A 20,492-nucleotide genomic window follows, 5' to 3' on the forward strand; every position below is an offset into this window, starting at 1 on the left:
TGAAAGTATTACACAGAATACAAAGGGTGGCAATTAGAAGATTGTAGAAAGAAAGTATTATCATCATATTACTAAGCACTGGTAAATCAGTATTCTTGGTTACAAAACTGACTATAAGCATGGTGCAAACCTACTGCTAAACAAGCCAGCCTTATTTGAACAGAGTAATTCATGAAGATGGTACACTCAGAAGTTACAGAAACAACACAGGCATTTATCAAGCAGCAATCTAGATTTTACTGGAAGGTTATCAAGAATCGCCTAACTTGAAAGCTTTAGTAATCCATCAAAAAGTCCAAGAATCTTCTGAAAAAGAAGTTTATAGGAAGCGCCTCAGACACTATTCAATTATTGTCAAAATAATTACCAGGTCATGAAGGTGGAATTCTATGTACAACTTCAGAAGAATATAGCACACAATTCCTCTACTTTTTATAATGATTAGAAAAGTCAAATACAGAAGCATTTCAACCTAAATCAACTATATGGATAACTGAAGGAGACAGATTATTACTTAGTGAATTAAAACTACTTTAAAGGAAAACTGAACACATTCATTTATTCCCTATTTGTTTTGAAACTGACCAGTACATATGCACTACTGAAGTAGTTTAGAGGAAAGGTAGATGGCCACATTAAACAAACAAAATACATATGCGTACACACACACACACAAAACAGATTAAGTTGCCAGCACCCAAACAAACAAGAGACTGTATTCAGTTGAACAAAGTTCTTCTGATTCATTTAAATGTAACAGATTCCCAAATTTTTTGTATGGCTTTGTTGTCTTATCTACACATGGAATTAATAACTTCAGATCTTCAAAAACATTGTGTTGGTCTCAATACCTCCTCCAGACCAAGGAGCTTAAAACCCCCAAGTTCCAATTCATTACATCCTTTCTTACAGTGATTACAATTACAGCAATGCTAGTCAGGTTAGCCTACCCACATTTATTCTCTATGCTAACAACATAAGGCCACATCAAGATAGAGCTTCAGTAAAAAGGACTTGTAATTTGTTCAACACCCTTGCTATTCCTACCTCAAAGTCTTTCTTATTTATTTTGACCTATTAGCTCTGTTCAGGGTTAAACCAATCTCAATATTGAGAAATCAGAGTAAAACCATTCCTGAGTACACAGCTGAAGAATAGCTCTTCTGGGCTCTCCCAGAGAAAACAAACTCTTTACCTAAGTGCTTCAGAAGTACTATTGGGCCCCAAACAGTTTTTCTGTGAACTATAGAATATCTCATCTTCCAACCTCTACAAAAATTCAAAATGTAGCAAGTACTATTCTTCCAATATTTCTGAGACTCAATGATCACCTTTATTACGAAATCAGTGTCCCAATTATGAATAAACTGATACCTGAAATTCCAAATAACTTAATACTTCCACAGAAACACAGGAATTCAAGCAAGCAGAAACCACCAGAAAAACCATTTTATTGCAACAATGTCCCCATCAAGTGAGATGGCAAAAATTAAGTTTTATTACATTTTGTATTTCTACCTTTTTATGCAAATATAAATTCAAGAGTGTAAAATAAATCCACATATAAAAACACAGAAGAAACATTCTCTTTCAGTGAATGCAAAAAGACTTACATACTGAATAATCATGACAAATCATCCGTTGTCCATTTTTCCAAGTACACAGGAGTGAAAGAATGCAGAAGTTTATTCTCCAAAAGCATCCTGTATAGAGTCCTTAAAGTATATAAGTGACATTCAATAATCTCAATTTCTTGAGTTTATTGATGTATATTCCAAGAAAAGGAGAGAGAAAAACCATCTCAAACTTCAGATGATTTAAACTCCATCTAAAATAACCTACTTAAAACAAGATTACGCTCAATTCTTATAGCTGAAGCATTACAACTACTTTATTAGTATCTTTATTTTGGAAAATTATTTCTTAGTAGTTCTTCCTGTCTCTAGAATGAAGTCAGAGTATTTATTTCAAATAGCATTGTTTACTTATACTGTAAATATAATGCGGAAAATAACTCCACATGCTGGTACAACAGGCCTTCATGAAGTTCCATTTAAACATTACTATCATGTACCTTAAAAAAAAAACAACCAGGGACTGCAGCATGAAATGCACAATAAAGGGTCACTGTCATAAGGTTATGCATCTTCTTTCTCAGCTTATATATCTGGAAGTCAATACTGGACTGTTACTTCAAATTAATATTAGTTGGTTATAAATACTTGGACTAGGAACTTTACTGTTTTAGAAAAATTGGTTATATTGCCTGTTATTTCACACACAAAAAAATTATCAGTACTAAAAATGTATTGTGCAGGATATTTCTTCATAAGGAATGTTTTTCAATGGGTCCAGGCAGATTGTTCCAATGACTGTGGCTTTTAATGCACATCATGTCAAGTTCTTAAACAGAGTTTTGCCTCATGGTTATGTTACAACAAAGAATTATGAAATTAAGATGTTAAGAACAAAGTTAAAAAAAAATCAGAACTGCAAGTAACTTCACAACTAGAAGAGGAAAAATTGTAAAACAATTTAAATCAGCACTATCGTGGATCCCCACAGCTGCACTGCTACTCATAGGTTTCCAAAAGATGCATACGATTTTATGAATAGTTTTGTGCTAAGAGCCATGCTCAGAAACAAAATATAGGCTAGCACAAGTCTACCTTCTTGGAGATGCATGTTAAGCATAAAACCTACTTACTAAAGTGCATTTGCCAAACAAATTCTAATTTTTACTATAATAACTATTTCAATAAGCAATACAAACTAAATTTTGTTGAAGTTCTACCTCTACTTAAAAGCAGTAAATACAGATGACAAATCTAAAGTACAATCTTGTAATACAAAACATTATGTCTCAATGCCATGAGCTGCAGAAATAAACAAAAAGTACTGTCCTAAACATCTCACAAGTGAGGAAGTGCCTCTAGTTAAAATACTGAAAGCATACAATGGAGTTAAGTATAAGCAGAGCTGAAGTAAGCATTGCTTTCCTTTTCGTTCAGTATGATGTTTCTTTAAGGCTCTGGGATAAGCTGTTACTTTTCTCAAGATCTTTTGGCAAAAGATAAAATGCAGAAGTAGTAGGGTCACCTGACGTTTCAGAACTTGCACTTTCATATTTCATTAAAGCCAGCTAATTCAGTGTCTGTATACATTTATTGCACTTGTGTTGTTGGAATACATTTATACCAACATAGTAATAACGATTGCAACAAAGCCATAGTAAAATTAACTTTTTAAAGGGTCTGATACTGACATTAGAGGATAAGTGTCTGCATGTTTAAAATGTTCCCTAATAATAAATACAGACAAACTGCTCAAGTCGGATGCACGTATTTAACAATTATTTAGCAGATATAAAATTTCACTCATCCTTTTATCAATACAAATCTGTTAGGGATCAAAAAGACATACCATGCAAAATATTGATTAGTGCTGCATAATGGAATATATATTTCTATCAGAGTTAAAACAGCATTTTCAAAATTTAAAGAAAAATAGATTTTTAAAAAGGGATTTTACTGTTGAATGCAAGTCTTCCTTGTAGCAAAGATAAAGATAAGTTATGATTTATCGCTGTACTTCAGTCTTGATGAAAGACTAATAATAATTTGTCCACCTATTTCTTAATAAATGCTACATTTTCAAGAATAAAGGAACTATCAGTAGGCATTACTTCTACTTAAAACAAGTTACTTCTCTCTGTAATAGGTCAAGTATGCTTTTAAAGATTCAGGTAATGGTAGACTCATAATTTTCTCTCTCAACAGATTTCGAGGAGGCTCTTCTGGCTTCAAGGCCTCGCTGTGATCTTTATCCTCCTCCTCTTTATTATCATCTTCCATTCTTTCATCTTCTTCACTATCTAGAGGCTGAGGAATGAGCTGATTACCAACAAACACGTAGGTGTTAATCCTGCGTCTACGACATCGCCTGCGTTTTCGTTTAGGGGGAGCCTTCTGAGCAATGCCTTTAGCTTTCATCTCCTCATTTATGAAGTTTCTAATGGTGCGTCTGATATATATTCGAGCGAGGTCCTGAAGATTCCTAACAGCACACGGAGCTAAAAGGAAAGAGAGAGAGTTATGCTCATTAAGCAAAATTTCTCTCTAACAAAAACATTAGTTGCAAGACAGTGCAATTCGTGTTTAAGAACAAATGAAATTTTAGAATATGATGCAATATACAAATGAAATGAGAAGATTAAGGGTTTCTGACAAACCCTGTAGTATATTCTCTACTGAAAAACACCTCTTACTCCAGACATACTCAGATTTGATCTAAAGATGGCTTCTAGAATATGATTACTCTTTTAGAGAAAACACACAGTCCAAGCTATTAAGAGATCTTTGGACAGATGTGCAAGAGAAGCAGAAAATAGTAACTATTTAAAAATTGATTTTAGACAGCACACTCCAAATATGGCATGCCTTGGGACCTACTGCTCCTACCACCTCATGCTGTTCCGTACATTTCGCCTACCATGTCACACTGGTTTAGGCAAGTGCTTTTCTTCCTTCTCTCTTCTACACAAAATACTTCTTCCTGCTAAACCCAAAAGATCATGATGTCAAGATCACAGCTGACCAAGTAAGCCACCCTTATCTTAGTAGCAGAAAAGGCATCAAAGTTTCTGAACAACAAAAAAAAAGTAACAAAAAGTCAAAATCTTCATATTTTGCAATAAGTAGATGATGATCAAGCATTGCTAGGCTGTTGGATAACATACACAGTATGACCTGTTGCCAAGTAATTCCAAGGCAAACAAAACAATAAAAGGTACAGAACTGGCTGGATGGCCAGGCCCAGAGTGGTGATAGATAGAATCACATCCATCTGGCAACCAATGGTGCTCCCCAGGGGTCAGTACTGGGGTGTATTCTGTTCAGCATCTTTACTGGTGACCTGGATGAGGGCACTGAGTGCACCCTCAGTAAGTCTGCAGATGACACTAAAATGGGAGGAAGATCTGCCTGGGTTTACCAAGACTCTACAGAGGGATCTAGATAAGCTGGATCGCTGGGCTGAGGCCAGCAGGATAAAGTTGAATAAGACTGAGCGCCAGGTCCTGCACTTTGGCTACAACAACCCCAAGCAACCCTACAGGATAGGGCAGAGTGGCTGAAAGACAAGGTAGAGGAAACGGACCTGGGAGTCCTGGTTGACGCTCAGCTGAACACAAAACAAAACAGTGTGCCCAGGTGGCCAAGAAGGCAAATGGCATCCTGGCTTGTATCAGAAATAGTGTTGGCAGTAGGAGCAAGGAAGTGATCATCCCCCTCTACTCAGCCCTCGTGAGGCTGCACCTTGATTACTGTGTTTAGTTTTGGGCCCCTCACTACAAGAAAGACACTGAGGCCGTGGAGCGTGTTCAGAGGAAGGCAATGAAGATGGGAAGGAGTCTAGAGCACAAGCCTAATGAGGCCAAGGGTGTTGGGACTGTTCAATCTGAAGAAGAGGAGGCTGATGGGTGGCCTCAAGTTTCTCCAGGGGAGATTCACGTTGGACACTAGGAAATACTTTTCCAAGAGTGGTGAGGTGCTGGAACAGACTGGTAGGTATTCAAGAAACATTTAGATGTTGTACTGAGGGACATGGGTTAGTGGAAAATATTGGCAAGTCTATGATTCTGCATCAGCCAAACCTGTCACCTGTTCAACTTTTCATTTTCGTTCCTACATAAAATAGTATAAAATTTATAGATATTACTGCAAAGGAGGAAATGAGCATAATGAGGAAATAAATTTTATAAAAACATTGCCAATACAGATCCAGTTTAAAAACACACAATGAATTTCCAACTAAATATTTTTTTTCACTGACTTAAACTCCATGCTAGTTATTAAAATTTGAGATCAAAAAGATGCTTAATACTGGCAATACTGACTGCAGTTGTAGCTAACAGTAAAAAGATAACATGAGCGGAGGAAAGAAGCGTTACCTTGCTGATTTCATTTCACAGGGCAACTTCAATTTCCTAATGCATTTATAATTGGATAGTAGTGGCAAGGTAGTAGTATATTTGTATGTTATTTCCTTCTTCCTCTTCTAACTGAACAATCATTTTAAGAGTATTCTTTTAAGCTACTTATAGCTTACACCTTTACTGTACTGCAGCTCTCTTCTAAATGCTACTGGTCTATACTGTTCTAATCTGTAATATGAGAATGATAATAGAGGACTCTAAAATTCTTAAATTGATCTCTTACGAGATCACATGGGACAAAGTCCACAAGTCCAGGGGACCCAATGAGACCCATCCACAGGTTCTGAGGGAACTGGTAGATGAAGTTGCCATCCATCACATTTGAAAGGTCATGGCAGTCTGGTGAAGATCCCACTGATTGCAAAAGGGGAAACATAACCCCCATTTTCAAGAAGGGAAAAAAAATAAGATCCAGGGAACTATAGGCCAGTTAGACTCACCTCTGAGCCTGGCAAGACCATGGAGTAGATCCTCCTAAAGGCCCTACTGAAGCACATGGGAAAAATAGACAGGGTGAATGTTGGTAACCAACATGGCTTCACTGAGGGCAAGTCAAGCCTGATAAGCTCGGTGGCCTTTCATGATGGAGTCACAGCACCACTGGATAAAGGAAGAACAATTGACATCATCTACCTCGGCTTGTGCAAAGCACTTCACAGTGTCCTGCATGACATCCCGGTTGCCAAAATAGAGAAAACTGGATTTGAAGGATGGACCACTCACTGGATAAGGGAACTGACTTGATGTTTGCACTCAGAGATCTGGTCAATGGCTCAATGTCCAAGTGGATACCAGTGACGTTTGTCAGGGATTGTTTTTGAACTGGTGTTATTTAACATCTGTATAGGCAACATGGATAGTAGAATCAAGTACACACTCAGCAAATTTGCAGACAACACCAAGCTGAGTGGTGCAGCTGACACACCAGTGAGAAGAGATGCTTCCTCAGCAGGCTTGAGAGTTGAGCCCACACCAATCTCAACAAGGCTAAGTGCAAGGTCCTGCACCTGGTTTGGGGCAATCTCAAGCACAGATAAGGCTGAGCAGAGAATGGCTTGAGAATAGCCGTGTGGAGAAGAATTTGGGAGTATCAGTTGATTAAAGATTCATCATGAGCTGGCAATGTGCACTTGCAGCCCAGATGGCCAACTGTATCCTGCACTGCATCAAGAGAAGTGTGATCAGCAGGTCAAGGAAGACGATTCTGCCCCTCTACTCTGCTTTTATGATACCCCACCTGGAGTAGTGCATCCAGTTCTGGAGTTGCTGACACAAAAAGGATGTGGAGTTGCTGGAGCAGGTCCAGAGGAGGGCCACGAAGATGATCAGAGGGCAAAACACTTTCCCCCTGAGGAGGGGCTGAGAGAGCTGAGGCTTTTCAACCTAGACAAGGAAAGGCCCCGTGGAGACCTTGCAGCAGCCTTCTAGTACCTGAAGGGGGCATGTGGCAACAGGACAAGGGGAAATGGTTTTAAACTGGAAGAGGGTAAATTTATAGCAGATATTGGGAAGAAATCCTTCACTGTAAGAGTGGTGAGACACTGGAACAGGTTGCCCAGAGAGGCTGCGGATGCCCCCTCCCTGGAAGCATTCAAGGCCAGGTTGGATGGGACTTTGAACAAACCGGTCTAGAGGGAGGTGTCTCCTGCCTATAGCGGAGGGATTGAAACTAAATGATCTTGAAGATCCCCTTCCAACCCAAACCATTCTATGCTTCTATGATTTTTAGTAAGGAACCATTCTTCACAAGTTTACATATACCCTCAAAATTAACAGTCAGATCACTAGTTACAAGCGATGCAACCTGATACGGCATCCTGAACTACTGAATGGCTTCTATCTGTTTTGCATTTAAAACTGTGCATAGAAGCAAGAGGCATGTAAATAGTACAGGAGAATTAGTCCACATTGGTCTTACGTTAACAGAACAAAGCAGGAGAAAACTGTTACTGTCTAGTTTCTTTGCTGGCTTTATTTAAATTCTTGGGTGTCACTGAAGCCCTATGTAATACTATTCCTAGCTTTGTCTGTGGTAGCAGAAATTTTCATCTCTGTACCTTTCCCAGCTTTTTTTTCCTCATCATGCTATCATCTTATGCTTTCAGAGACTTTCTAAATGCCTTTCCTAATCTAACTGAAAAGTTTTGTAACTAGAAAGCCCACATAAGTGACTACTAAAGACTGTGAGAATTATCAGCTTCAGACATAAGGACAACTCAGCTATTAACCTTCTGCAGTACCACAGCTGCAGTGTAAACCAGTTCCTTCCATTTCCAGAGGGGAGAGAGAAGAGGAATTTTTTTTCTCTCTGTGAGATTGTCTGAATATCAGTACTTTTGACAAACCTAGTATTAGCTCAGTATGTTAGATCTATCTCATTACAAAAGAAGCTGAATCCAAAAGGAAAAGAAGTCTGGTAAAGTAAGCTGGAAACAATGCACCATTTTAACCTGAGATGTTGATTGTGCAGCAATACAGCATAGCCAGCAGCACAAACTATCAGTGAGCTGCCACTACGTGAAGTTCTATGTTCCTATTCCGTCACACATATGTAAAGGATAGCCTCTCCACTTCTAGAGTAACACCAGTAAGCACTATTAGAGAACCCACCAAACCAAAGGGAGCCAGTACAAGTGACACTTACGCAGTCCCACAGTATCATGTTTGCCATTGTCATTTCTGTTTGGTTGCACTAGCGGGGCAAATGAAACAGCAAGGATATTTTTACTTTCCCATGTGTTCTGTCCCGTCCTCAAGATTTGTGTTAGCTGCATAAGAGAAACAACAGCAACAAAAATCAGTGGTTACAGTTTTGTCATACTCAATACTGTTCAGATTGATGTTCAAACAGTGCAATTTTGATTTACTTCAAAATTAATTTGTAAGAGGTTGTTCTCTAAATAGCCAGCATTTCCATGATCCTAGAAGTATTTTTCTGTCACTGAAGTACTGAAGAAGGCTATTCTGCAGTGGAGAGAGATGCAACTGGAAAACAAAGTCCTAAGGTAAGTTTTGTGCTTGCCCCTCCCATTTTTCCAAAGGTAAGTCAAGCAACTCAGAAGTTTTTTACTGAAGAAATTACAAAAAAAAAAATCTCCACAACCTTTCCAGACAAAGCGCTGGGGTGTTTACCTCATTATGCAGTATTCAATTCATTATGAAAAACTGTTTTTCCTCTATCAAGGCAGAACTTACTACAACTGCAACATTTTTACTTAAATTCCCTGCGCATCTGCAAAAATTGACCTGCCGACCACATAAATGCCCCAGGAATCAGATAGTAAGATGTTCTATAGCCAAGTATTTTCTCTTTGATTGGTTTTGTTAGGGTTTGTTGTTTTTTTCCCTTCTTTCCAGGTTAGAGGAACCCAGATCTTGTAACCTCTCCTTTTGTCTTAAGAGTTTCTGGTGTGCTAACCATCTGTATATAAGACAGACCTAATGGCAGTTTTAACTTTGCTTTCAAATCTAGAATACCTTTGAGATAAATGCAATCAATCTCAATTGATAGTATCTTAGTCCAATAAATACCTTCTCTAGTATTTATATAACTTAATGACATAGACCACATTTAAATCACTTGGATATTCTGAGAAAGTAAACATATAGTTAGTTATTTTTGGAAGGTAACTAGCAAGCTTACCAGTAAATAATTTAGTAATTATCTACATTCAAGAGAACATCCACGTAAATCAGTTTTTTGTTCCCTGGTTCCCTATTAGCAAAACAGGGAGAATAATACTTACCTTTGTAAAGCCTTTTGAGATCTAAGGATGAAAAGTGATAACAGTGTGAAGTACTATTAAAATAAGACACCTGTCTGGAAAAAGTCTAATCTAACACAAAAAAGCAACACTGAAAATTGCTGGAAATCAGTCTTTTTCTCCACTCTTTTCCATCTCTCTTACCATTAATTACAAACATAAAATCAATTCTCCTGTTTCAGAGAGTGTTTTATGTTGTGTTAAAGTATTAACTGAACATGTGTGGCAAGGATTTCAAGGCAGTACTAGGACTAGCATACATATTTAAAATATTTAAGAATGGAGTACTAGCTTCACTGAAGACAAAACAGTTTTATCACAGATAAACAGGATATTGAGAGTTTCCCACCATTTAAAGGAAAATAATTTCAAGATTGCATTGCAAAAACACCCGTTGAATTGCAGTAATACACTGAGTAAAGACAACAACAGTTAATGTTCAACTTAGTCAACTCTACATGTTAAAACATTTCTTAAATTATGTATTTCTCATATACTATATGATAGCAAGGGGAAATTGTCATTAAGTCACCTGATCTTCTATAGGCATTACTAAAATGCCTCCGACTTTCAATAAAATTTTCATGTAGTTTTCATGGTCTTTCTGGACTCCAGCTCCACAGTAAATCCGGTCATACTGATGACTGTCTGAGGCTATTTCCAAACAGTTACCAACCACAAAGGCAGGTTCACAGAACTCAAATCTGAGGAGAAGAAAACAAAAAGAGGAGACATTTCTAAATAAAATCAGCTTTCTTGAGAAACGCCAGTCCAGTTAAAAACAAAAATATTTTTAGTATCTTCCTTTATGTAAAGAAAAGAAAGAGTAGAACACATTTTAACAATCGGCACTAAACACAGCAACATTAAACAGAAAACAATGTGCTGTTTCTGCTCAATGAAGGATCAAATAACAATTTTTTAAAAGTTAGCGAGTGCATCACATAAAACAAAAAAGCCTGAAAGAAACACCAGGCTTCTGAACAGTAAGCAATCAGACTTGTAATGTTTCTCTGGACAAGGCATACAGTCAAGTTCCTTTAAAACAGACAGACGTTAATCACTGAGGAATATTTAGGTTATATATTGTATAAATGTTGAAACAGTCCAATTCCCAATACCTTCCCTCTCTCTTTTAAAGGAGATAAATAGGCTATTTTAAGAATCATTTTTCTCCACATCCCCCACTTTCCACTTTAAAAACAACCTGTTTTTCTCGAAAATAAAATTCAATGGAAAAGTTTTGACCACACACAAAGCAAGGAAAAAAAGAGATTAATTCTGAGAAACATCTGTTCTAATTTTCTTCAGCAAATGAAAATCGCATAACTGCTTCTAAGTGGATTAAGTATAAAGCAGAAGTTGCAAAGACTAAGTTCTCTGATACTGCATAAAATAACAAAAGGTGCACACTGTAGAGCTTTACTGCCAAAGCTGCATATGTTTTCCATTACAGAGATATGTTCTGACATTTTTCACATCTTTGCAGCAAGTCTCTGATTAAGATGTTCATGCCATCATAACGTAATTCATATCTTTGTATTAAAAAACAGTGAAAAAAAACACAACCTCCCTCCCCAACACACACACACACACCAACAACATTCAGTCAATAACCTCCTTTCAAGAAGCGATGTTACACATTTGCTCACAGAAAGGATTTATGGCTTTTTTGGAAAAACTTTAAAACCTAACACTCTGTTGTTACAGAAGTAGTTCACAAGTGTCATCCGGCACCATTACCAGTAGGTAATCCCAGTACAACACCTGACAACATGCAAATAATCATCTCAGTTACACTGAAGCCTAGCACATCTCACTGCCTATAAGGCTTAGCTGACTCTCCTATCAACCCTACCACATTCACAAATTAGTCTTCCATCAAGCTATGTTTTTTGCTTGAAGCACTGTTTTCAAGATAGGGTGCACGACCTTGAAAAGAATTCAATACTTTCTTTGACTAGTCAAATATAGACTCTTAAGAATCCCTTACTGACTAACTACTGCACCTGCCTTATGTACTCAATGGGCTGACAGTCCATGCTGCTGTTTTCTTATCCAAGACCAATGGAAGAAATCAAAGCTACAATCAATACTGACAGGTTAAAAAGAAAAAAAAAAAGAAAGGAAGGTGGCAGGTGGGGAGTGCAGCCAACTACACACAAGCAGGCAACAAAAATGAACTGTGGTTGAAGTAATTTCAAAAAAAAAAAAAAGAGAAATATCTAAAAACACATTAGGCAAGGCTAAATGCTCAGAAGAAAATGAAACCCAAAGCACTGATCACTTCTTCAGTGAAATGACCTCTTAAGTGCATGGGGGACGATATATTTTTCAACGTTTAGCAAAAGTCAGCTCAATGTATAGTTTTAATTTCAGGTTGTCTACAGCTGAAGTAAAGCATCATCACACTGATTTAACTTGAAAATTTAAGCAAAGTACTTTTGTGGGCTTCAAAAGTACAATAAAAACCAGAGGTGGAATAGGAGGAATAGGGGAATCCTCTGAAATGCCAAGTTAGATAGCAACATAGTCACTGGTTCTAAGTTATATACTTAGACCAACAGAAGACAGATTGGTGCTGCATAACCTGACAACTTTCATAACATCGTTAGTTTTAAAGTAAGTAAACAGCATCAATCACATTGTTTTACAATGGAACTTAATCTCAAATCCAAATTCTATCAGTCCCATATGATACTACATCCAATGAGGTAATTTCAATACCATTACCTCCAGGATATGAAAACAGATCAGATACTAAAACTCAAAACACTCTTCCAAAATCTTACTACTAGATATTCCCAAAATGCTTCTACTGGAAGCAACCAATCACATCCTCTTAAAACAGAAACACAAAATTCCCAAGACAGCAAAGACAAGACAAAGAAACACAAAACATTTCCCAGACAAAATATACGCTATATAGACAGACCTACAAATACAGTAAAAGCTGGAAAGAATTTCTCATTTAGGTCCACAGCTTGCAGTCAAAAGTATACAAGAATGACGCTGAATAAATTTCCCATTACTCCTGTAAGAATCAAGATAGGCTAAGCACTAGAGACTACGTCTGCCTACTGGTGCATTAAACTAAGGCTGGACTATGTTAGTACAAATTTGTGGAGACGTGAGGCTTATTACAAGACAGAGAGAGAGTGGTTAGGCCTACTACTTCAAAAATGACCTTCTTCAGTCCAATAGCTCCAGCTAGTTTAAAACCTATTTGTCAAAAGTAAGAGCTTCCTGAAAGACTGATTACTCACAGTAGTCCTAACTAGAGTACATGCAATTCAGAAAGACATCGTTTTAGTTTATTTCAGATGGAAAACAAGGGACTCAAATCACTCGGCAATGCAGTAACACCTACAGCAGTATGCTGGCTGCCCATTTATATCATATAGTTCTAGAACTGCCATACACATCTTTCTACCCAGAAGGCTATATAAGGGTAGGAGTAAACAGGTGGAAAAGATTTTAAGCTGTATCTAGTCAAAGTGACACTCGAGTTCAAAAGCCAGTGTCGTTCACTGAAGCTGCCTGCAGAATTACCTGCTTTGTGTTTTATGATATAAACAGTGTCAAAACACAAGAAATAAAAATGCATATGGGGTTCATACTTAGAGCATTATGGAATTCTCAAATTTAGTTAAGTTGTAAAACAACAGAACTCAATTCTTTTTCTGCACTCCAAGCAAAACTTCATCACTGAAGAAATGAAGACTCCTTCCTCACCCCCTGAATCTTTAACTGACTCTGTTATCACAAAATGACACATACATCTCAGAATCAGGAAACTGATAAATAAATCTATCATGCTGTGGTATCTATGTAATCTAGTAATTAGTAATTAACTTCCAAAAGACTAAAATATAATTTATAGAATTTGTATCACTGACTTTCCCAACTCATTTCCAAAATGAGCAAGGTTAAGCTCTACTTCATTGAAGTATAAGCCTCCCCACCATCTGATCAGGGAATGATGTTAAAGTTCAACACAAGTTTTAGCAAATAAAAGGGAATAATATCTACCAACAGTATAATAAGCTCGTTAGTTTTAAAGTAAGTAAACAGCATCAATCACATTGTTTTACAATGGAACTTAATCTCAAATCCAAATTCTATCAGTCCCATATGATACTACATCCAATGAGGTAATTTCAATACCATTACCGCCAGGATATGAAAACAGATCAGATACTAAACTTCCTTCTGTGTTACACTGAGTTATTTTTATTATAGTAATGACTTTGTTGAAAAGAAATGGTTTAGTGCCTTAACATGCAGCACTGGCAAACACATAAGCTATCAATCAAGGAGGGGTAATATTTCATTTAGTTACCAATTTGAAATGGAAATATGAAAACAAGTTAAGAAATGGCAAGTGTTATTTACATTTTGTTGAACAGCCAGGTAGCAAGACAATTATACCTGGAAAACATGATTTTTTTTTCCATAGATTAGAAGCAAAAAAAAAACCACCTGAGACTAAACAACTAGAATAACATATAGATGTTTGAATCACGTCCAGTTCTTCAGTTGAATCCGGTATTTTGCTTACAAGAAAACAGCCAAAAAAATTAAGAGTTTCTAGTACAGATAACACAGCAACTGTGTTCCTGTGTATGAATGAACATCTGCCATAGGACAAATTTAATTTCATACAGAACTTGTTTAGCAGTGGACCAATACAGTAAAGCAGTTTCAAATACCTGAAGTGTGTTGACCTGATTCTGTCCTTTTCTCCCTTGTCCCTCAAGGATAGGCATTTCATGTCCACCCCCCCCAGCACTAAAGTTCTACAAATTCAATACAGGCACAACAATTTTCTTTCAGGTAAGTATCAAAAATTACCTGTAAGGTTTAAAGAGTGTTTTTGTCTTCACCAGAGCACATTAAGAAAGTAAGTAAGGAATAGTTTATTACTACACACATTCTTTTAAGAACCTCCACAGGTATCAACACAAAGAAACACTATTATCAGGGTAAAATGAGTTTCCAATTAAAAAAAAAAAAAATTTTAGCAAAGAACTAAGATTGAAATTATTTGCTCTTGTATCCATATCCACCAATCTAGTATTCACGTGGTAACAAAATATGTAAATATTAGTAATCCTAATAAGTTTTTTTCCAAGGTAATTCATTGGTAGTTCCTACCATATAACCTACCCAGACAATCCAACTTCCAATTATTTCCAGCTCTGAGGATGTACAGCATCCCTCAAGGGCTAAGCTCTCCTGCCTATACAGCCTTCATGGATGTAGTATATTATTAATCCTGACAGCTCTTCAAGATCAAAGTAGAGGTAAGGAGTTGTATTTTGTTTTAAGTAGGAGATGTACTTAATTCCTTAGAAAGAAACAAGTTAAATAAAATTGGGCATAAAATCACATACTTTGAATAAAAAGCAACTTTTAAAATCCACAGATCCGTGTTTAAAGGGAACAGTGAAATGTGTTGTAAGATGCTTATAAAAATACTGGGGAACTACTTGAACTGCTGACACTTGTCTTTTGCGCAGAGAAGAAAACAGTTCTTAAAGTCAGCATCTCTCCAGCTACATCTTACACTTCTCCTTAACCACTAAAATTCATACAAGGATACTACCTAATAATACACTTCTGCCTATTTTACTGCACATCCATCTCAGCTTGGTGCTCAGTCCTTACAGAAAGAAAAACCCTTTCAGTATAAATTTTGGATGCTGGTTTGCCATCCACAATCATTTCCTCGTGTGTTCAATCAACTCAAATCCATACAAAAGGGGACAAGTGTCATCAAGCTGCTCCCCTCTAGCAGTCCAGAAGGCTCTTTAATAAAATAAAATACAGTTACCCTCTCAGCAGGTCCAAAAAGGGAAAAATAAAATAAACTATAGTGCGTATTTTATTACTGGCAGAGGGGACAAAAGGGATCAAAACAAATTAACTTAAACCTACAGCACAAAGAACTACTGTTCAACTTTAATGAGAAGACTGCCAAGTTGTTACAGCAAGCCATTTGAATTATGCTGATACTACATTGAAACAATTTTTCCATGGAAAATTTGTTTTTTAAAATGCATTCACCAACAGTAGGGAATCAAAAGAAGAGCACACAAAGTTAACTTTAAATCAAACTTCCCTTAAATCCATTATATTGAGCTGAAGGATCTTCTAAACCACTTTCACCATCACAAAAACCATCCTTTTATTTTAAAACACATTTGTAGAAACTGAAAAATAAGTATTTCCTGTGATTATCCTCAGAGAATGAAGAGCTGCAAATAATCTAGGAAGTTTCAACTCATATTCATTTTTATTAAAAATACAATACTCTCAGGGCTTCTTCTATATAAAACAATTTCGTAATTTACTAATCTTACTCCAAGTACACCTAAAGCCAGAAAGAAACTTTCAAGAAACTTCCAGATCACTTAATCCATTTTCATTTTTTAAACTTTTTTAAAGACGTAAGTCTTATATTCTTTGAAAACTATAGTTGAAGGTGAAACATGACTTTTTGTATACCATGCCACAACGATGCACAACATTCACAAAATGTTAGCATTTTTTCACCTTATTTTACTGCAAAAGTATTCTAGATCAAGTAACAACCAGATTTAAAGGTACTTCTCGTATACTGCAGAGTATAGGAATAAATTTTCACATTTCTCAATAAATATTTCCCATAATCTGTCCTGGTGGTGATGTTCATTTAGGATCCTATAACTAAGAACTACATTAGATACTAAGAGAACAACTATTAAAAATGGAACAACAGAATGACAAGAGAGCAAGTTTTTTTCCTTTTTTTTTTTTTTTTTTGTATTTTTCTCTATTTTCCTTCTGCCTTACTTATGTATTTATTAAAGCTCTTAACAAATCTGGCTCATGTATAAATGCATTCTTATGGCCTGCTAGCAAGCTTCCCTGAAAAGTTACATACATTTTACTTATTGAGACTTTCTGCATGTACTCTATGAACATCAGAATAAACAGAAACAAAAATATAAAAACTTTTGGAACAAAGCAATTGTTAATATCTACCGTAGCAGCTTTTAAACCCCTTACACACAATTACAATAATGGGAATTTTATTAGGATTAGAAAAATAGCCAGAAGTAGTACTGACAAAATTTTCATGCAATAATTTTTTCCTGATCATTTTTCTCATCCAGGTAATGTTGTAGGCCAATGGGAAATGCATTCCAGCTTCACTTCTGTTTATCTCAGCTTTAGAATAAAACTGCTTTTGTGCTTCTATTGGGCAACTTCAGCTATCTTTGCTTGTTTATAATTTCGAATAGCCATCACCTTCACTGAAACATATGAAAAAAACACTGCTCTTATTTATAAAGAGAAGTTAGAATGCTGGACCTTAAAAATGCTATGACTAATCTTACTCTCTCTTCAGCACTAGTTAACAAACTTAAACTTCATTATGTACTACATCTAAAATCTTGATGATAAAAGCAAAGTAGTATACTGAAGGAATACAAATATTTTAAATCAATTCCACAGTGAACTTTACAAAACCTGCACTCCTAAGAAAGAAGGAGGTGAAAAAATGTTTCATCGTCTCAGTCTGTCATCAGGACACTAGTAAATTCATGGATGCAAGTCTCAGAAACAGTTTACTGTTTTTGTAGACAGAAATAGTTGCTTTTTTTTTTTTTAACTGAAGAAGAAAAACTAGTTTTATAGATTTAAGATTGTCATATTGTATACTGAGAGCTTTTCTGAAGGTATAGATTTGATTTGGTAGCAGTAATCCATTGCTGTTTTTCTCAACTACTTTAACGTAACAAATGCTCTAGATACTATCAAAACTTACAGGAACTGGAGATTTCCAAAGAAGGTAGTGTCCACCACAGAATTTGTCTCATTTCTAAAAGATTTTGTATGTGCTTAGAGATTGCAAGAATACAGATTGCTCCAACTCTCAAACACTTTTGAAACAGTTTTATTTTCTTCCTAGAAAGCAGTAAACTTGACGGCCACTTTTGGAGCCTCCTGGCTTATGATGTTTATGTATATTACTTCTCTTTAATACCTCTAACTAAAAAAGAGACATTTCAAAAGCTGATTTTCTTTCTGAAAATGTTAACTTCCAGCATCAAAGAATCCCTCTGAACTTCTTACTGTCATATGTTTTCCTAGCTAGAGCAATAAAAAAAGTACAATATTTCCACTAACCAAATCTAAGAACAAGTTAAAAGTAAAATGTAAACTGGAAAGGCCACCAGTGGGTTTGACACAGGTTGCTCTTCCTGCACAGATTTTTACTGCTATCATTATGTAGCTGAACAGGAAAGAATGCAGTTTTTCTTTGAGCACATGCAAGGAACTTTCAACTTCAACTCTGCTTTTATGAAAGTGAACTTGCAGTGTTCAACCAGGAGCCCTGAATTTCAACAAAGACAAATAAATACTCTATTGGAAGATGAATTTTTCAATGCCAATAATTTTCTTATAGGACTTCAGAAAGAAGTTCAACCCATAACAGTTATACCAGAAGTAGTACTAGGGTTCTTGCAACTTACCATTGAAGTGGTTTCTTGAGAAGGTTTGGTGATTCTTTCACATCAGGGACTTCAGCTTACTCAGGTTTGGTTTTTGATAGGGTGCTAGAAGATGGGCAACCTAGCCTTGCCCTGTGGCTCTCTCTCCAAGCTGGATATTCTAGGTCTAGAAGTTGACTGGGAGCAGAAAAGACAACACATTCCCCTTCAATAAAAACAGGTGAAGTGGGGCCTGGTACTTGCACAATGTGTTTCAGATAGCCTTCTTAAGGAATTTTTTTTTCCCCTTAAATGGCATGCATTCCCTCCTCAAGGTTTTAAGTACAAAAGAAAGTCATACATATACTTCCAACTCAAGAGTACTTTGTTTAATCTACACCTAAAATCTTTTGCACCTCAACCATAACAATACTTCCAGATAACAGCAAATCTCCCTTATTTTTACTAGAAAATATATATCAAATAAAATCAAGGCAGTATTTTACCTCTCACAAGAAACAACTCCATCTCAATTCAGACAAAAAGTATTTTAATAGATTGGTGGGATATGGATACAGATACAAGTCCTTACTGAAATTATTTGTCTTTCTGAAACAACTGTATGAAAAGCTTCTCCTCTAATGAACAGTTCAACAGACAACTGGTAGAAGGACAAACTGTCCTTTAAACAAAGAGTATCTCAGATTCTTTATTATCTCGTTACTTTTACATTGCTACCAGTCTTTAATCAAGTACCTACCCCAATCATTAAAAAAAAAAAAACACATGTAATTATATTTCAACATTTTTATCAGGAACCATAAAAAAGCATTTTTGTACCACACAATGCTGTATCATTTCCTCCTGAAAAGTGCATCAAAACATCTTGTTTCATCAGGAAAAGAAAAAGCAAATAAATCATCATAACCCAGCTCCATGTTGCAAGTCAGATGGAAAGATAAAGGTCTACAGCTTCAAGTGAAGGAACACCACAAATAAAATTAAAGCGTTTATTTAGGATCCAAGCTAAAGATTTTGAAGGATCTATATTTAAGTTTAAAGCCCTTTTACTTTTGTTTCAGAAAGAGACTGCTTCAAATATTCACATCAGACTGCAGAATATTATCCACTGAAGAACATAGGAAAGGAAGAAGGGTTTCGCAGAATTCCCATTTGCAGAACTCAGTTACACGTGCTCTCTGTGCTCTTTCTATACCCTATGAGCCTCCTCAGAGGCTGATCACAAATGTAAGATATTTTTCCTCAAGACATGCATACATCCATTGAGACAATCAGCTTCATTCATACCAGTCTGACAGACAAAATCAGATTTCAAACAGTATGTATGTCTTCTAGATATACACCAGTGTTCAACAGTAGGCAGACAGTGCACACCTTACAAGTTCTTTTTGACGGAAGACCTTTCTTCCATGTACTAAGCAAATCAAATCAGTAGTTCAGTTCAGAAGCAGAATTTCACACAACTTTCAGTAAATATATTTCTTTTACAAGCCAAAATTCAGGGGAAATTTCCTGAAATAATAATCAAAACTAGCTTTACTGACTTAGAGCACATTACTTTAAGAGGCAGACTAAAAGTGAAGACATACTGTATATATCTGATATAAATATATACAGAAAATATTATATATAAACATAAATGAGCCAGTCAATCAGAGAAAAAACATGCCATCTTCAATAACTATATTAAAATACACAGTTAACCATAATTAACTATTCACAAGGAGTTACAAAACCTTCCACTACATCCAAAACCCACGCAATCAATCAGTATTACATCAACAGCAGTTCAATTATTGTCAAGTAGATTTATATAAGAAAAATTTCAGAGACACGTTTGTTAGGTTGGTGAGGAGGATGCTTCCATAGCCAGTGCTTTGAATTTTTTCTGTTGTAGATTATTAAAAAGCATATGCCGAGTGATGTACATGTAAATTAGTGAAAGCGTAAATTACGTTCACTAATCTTTTTTCTCCTCCTCCTCTATATAACACTATATAACTAAAAACCAATTTAGCTATCAGCGTACATAACACGTAATTTAGAATACTGTCTTCAGAGCTGATCTCTAAATTAGCAGAAAATACATTTCTTCTGCTTTGAGAATACTTACATCTCGTATTACACATACCCACTTCCTTCCTTCAAACAGTACATGTGCACACATTCAGTTATGCCAAATTTAGCAACACTGGGATTAGTTCTTTTCCCCCGGTTCTTGCAAATGTT

General features: G+C 36.1%; 1 protein-coding gene across 2 annotated transcripts in view; it reads right to left on the minus strand.

The window, feature by feature from the left end:
- Window positions 1–1,429: 1,429 nt before the first annotated feature.
- PCMTD1 (protein-L-isoaspartate (D-aspartate) O-methyltransferase domain containing 1) overlaps window positions 1,430–20,492 on the minus strand; it is a 30,598-nt gene continuing 11,535 nt past the window's right edge. The window contains exons 1-4 of one of the 2 annotated variants that reach the window (XM_031552851.1): window positions 18,285–18,412; window positions 10,292–10,463; window positions 8,640–8,763; window positions 1,430–4,072 (exon numbers count right to left, since the gene is read on the minus strand). In XM_031552851.1, the coding sequence (XP_031408711.1) occupies window positions 3,702–4,072; window positions 8,640–8,763; window positions 10,292–10,345 (549 nt within the window). In that variant the 5' untranslated portion in view covers window positions 10,346–10,463; window positions 18,285–18,412 and the 3' untranslated portion in view covers window positions 1,430–3,701. Of the gene's footprint in view, window positions 4,073–8,639; window positions 8,764–10,291; window positions 10,464–18,284; window positions 18,413–20,492 lie in introns of those variants that run through there. The other variant, XM_010708867.3, reaches the window with a different exon arrangement.

This window comes from Meleagris gallopavo, chromosome 3 (genome assembly GCF_000146605.3).
Source record: "Meleagris gallopavo isolate NT-WF06-2002-E0010 breed Aviagen turkey brand Nicholas breeding stock chromosome 3, Turkey_5.1, whole genome shotgun sequence".
NCBI classification, from domain to species: domain Eukaryota; kingdom Metazoa; phylum Chordata; class Aves; order Galliformes; family Phasianidae; genus Meleagris; species Meleagris gallopavo.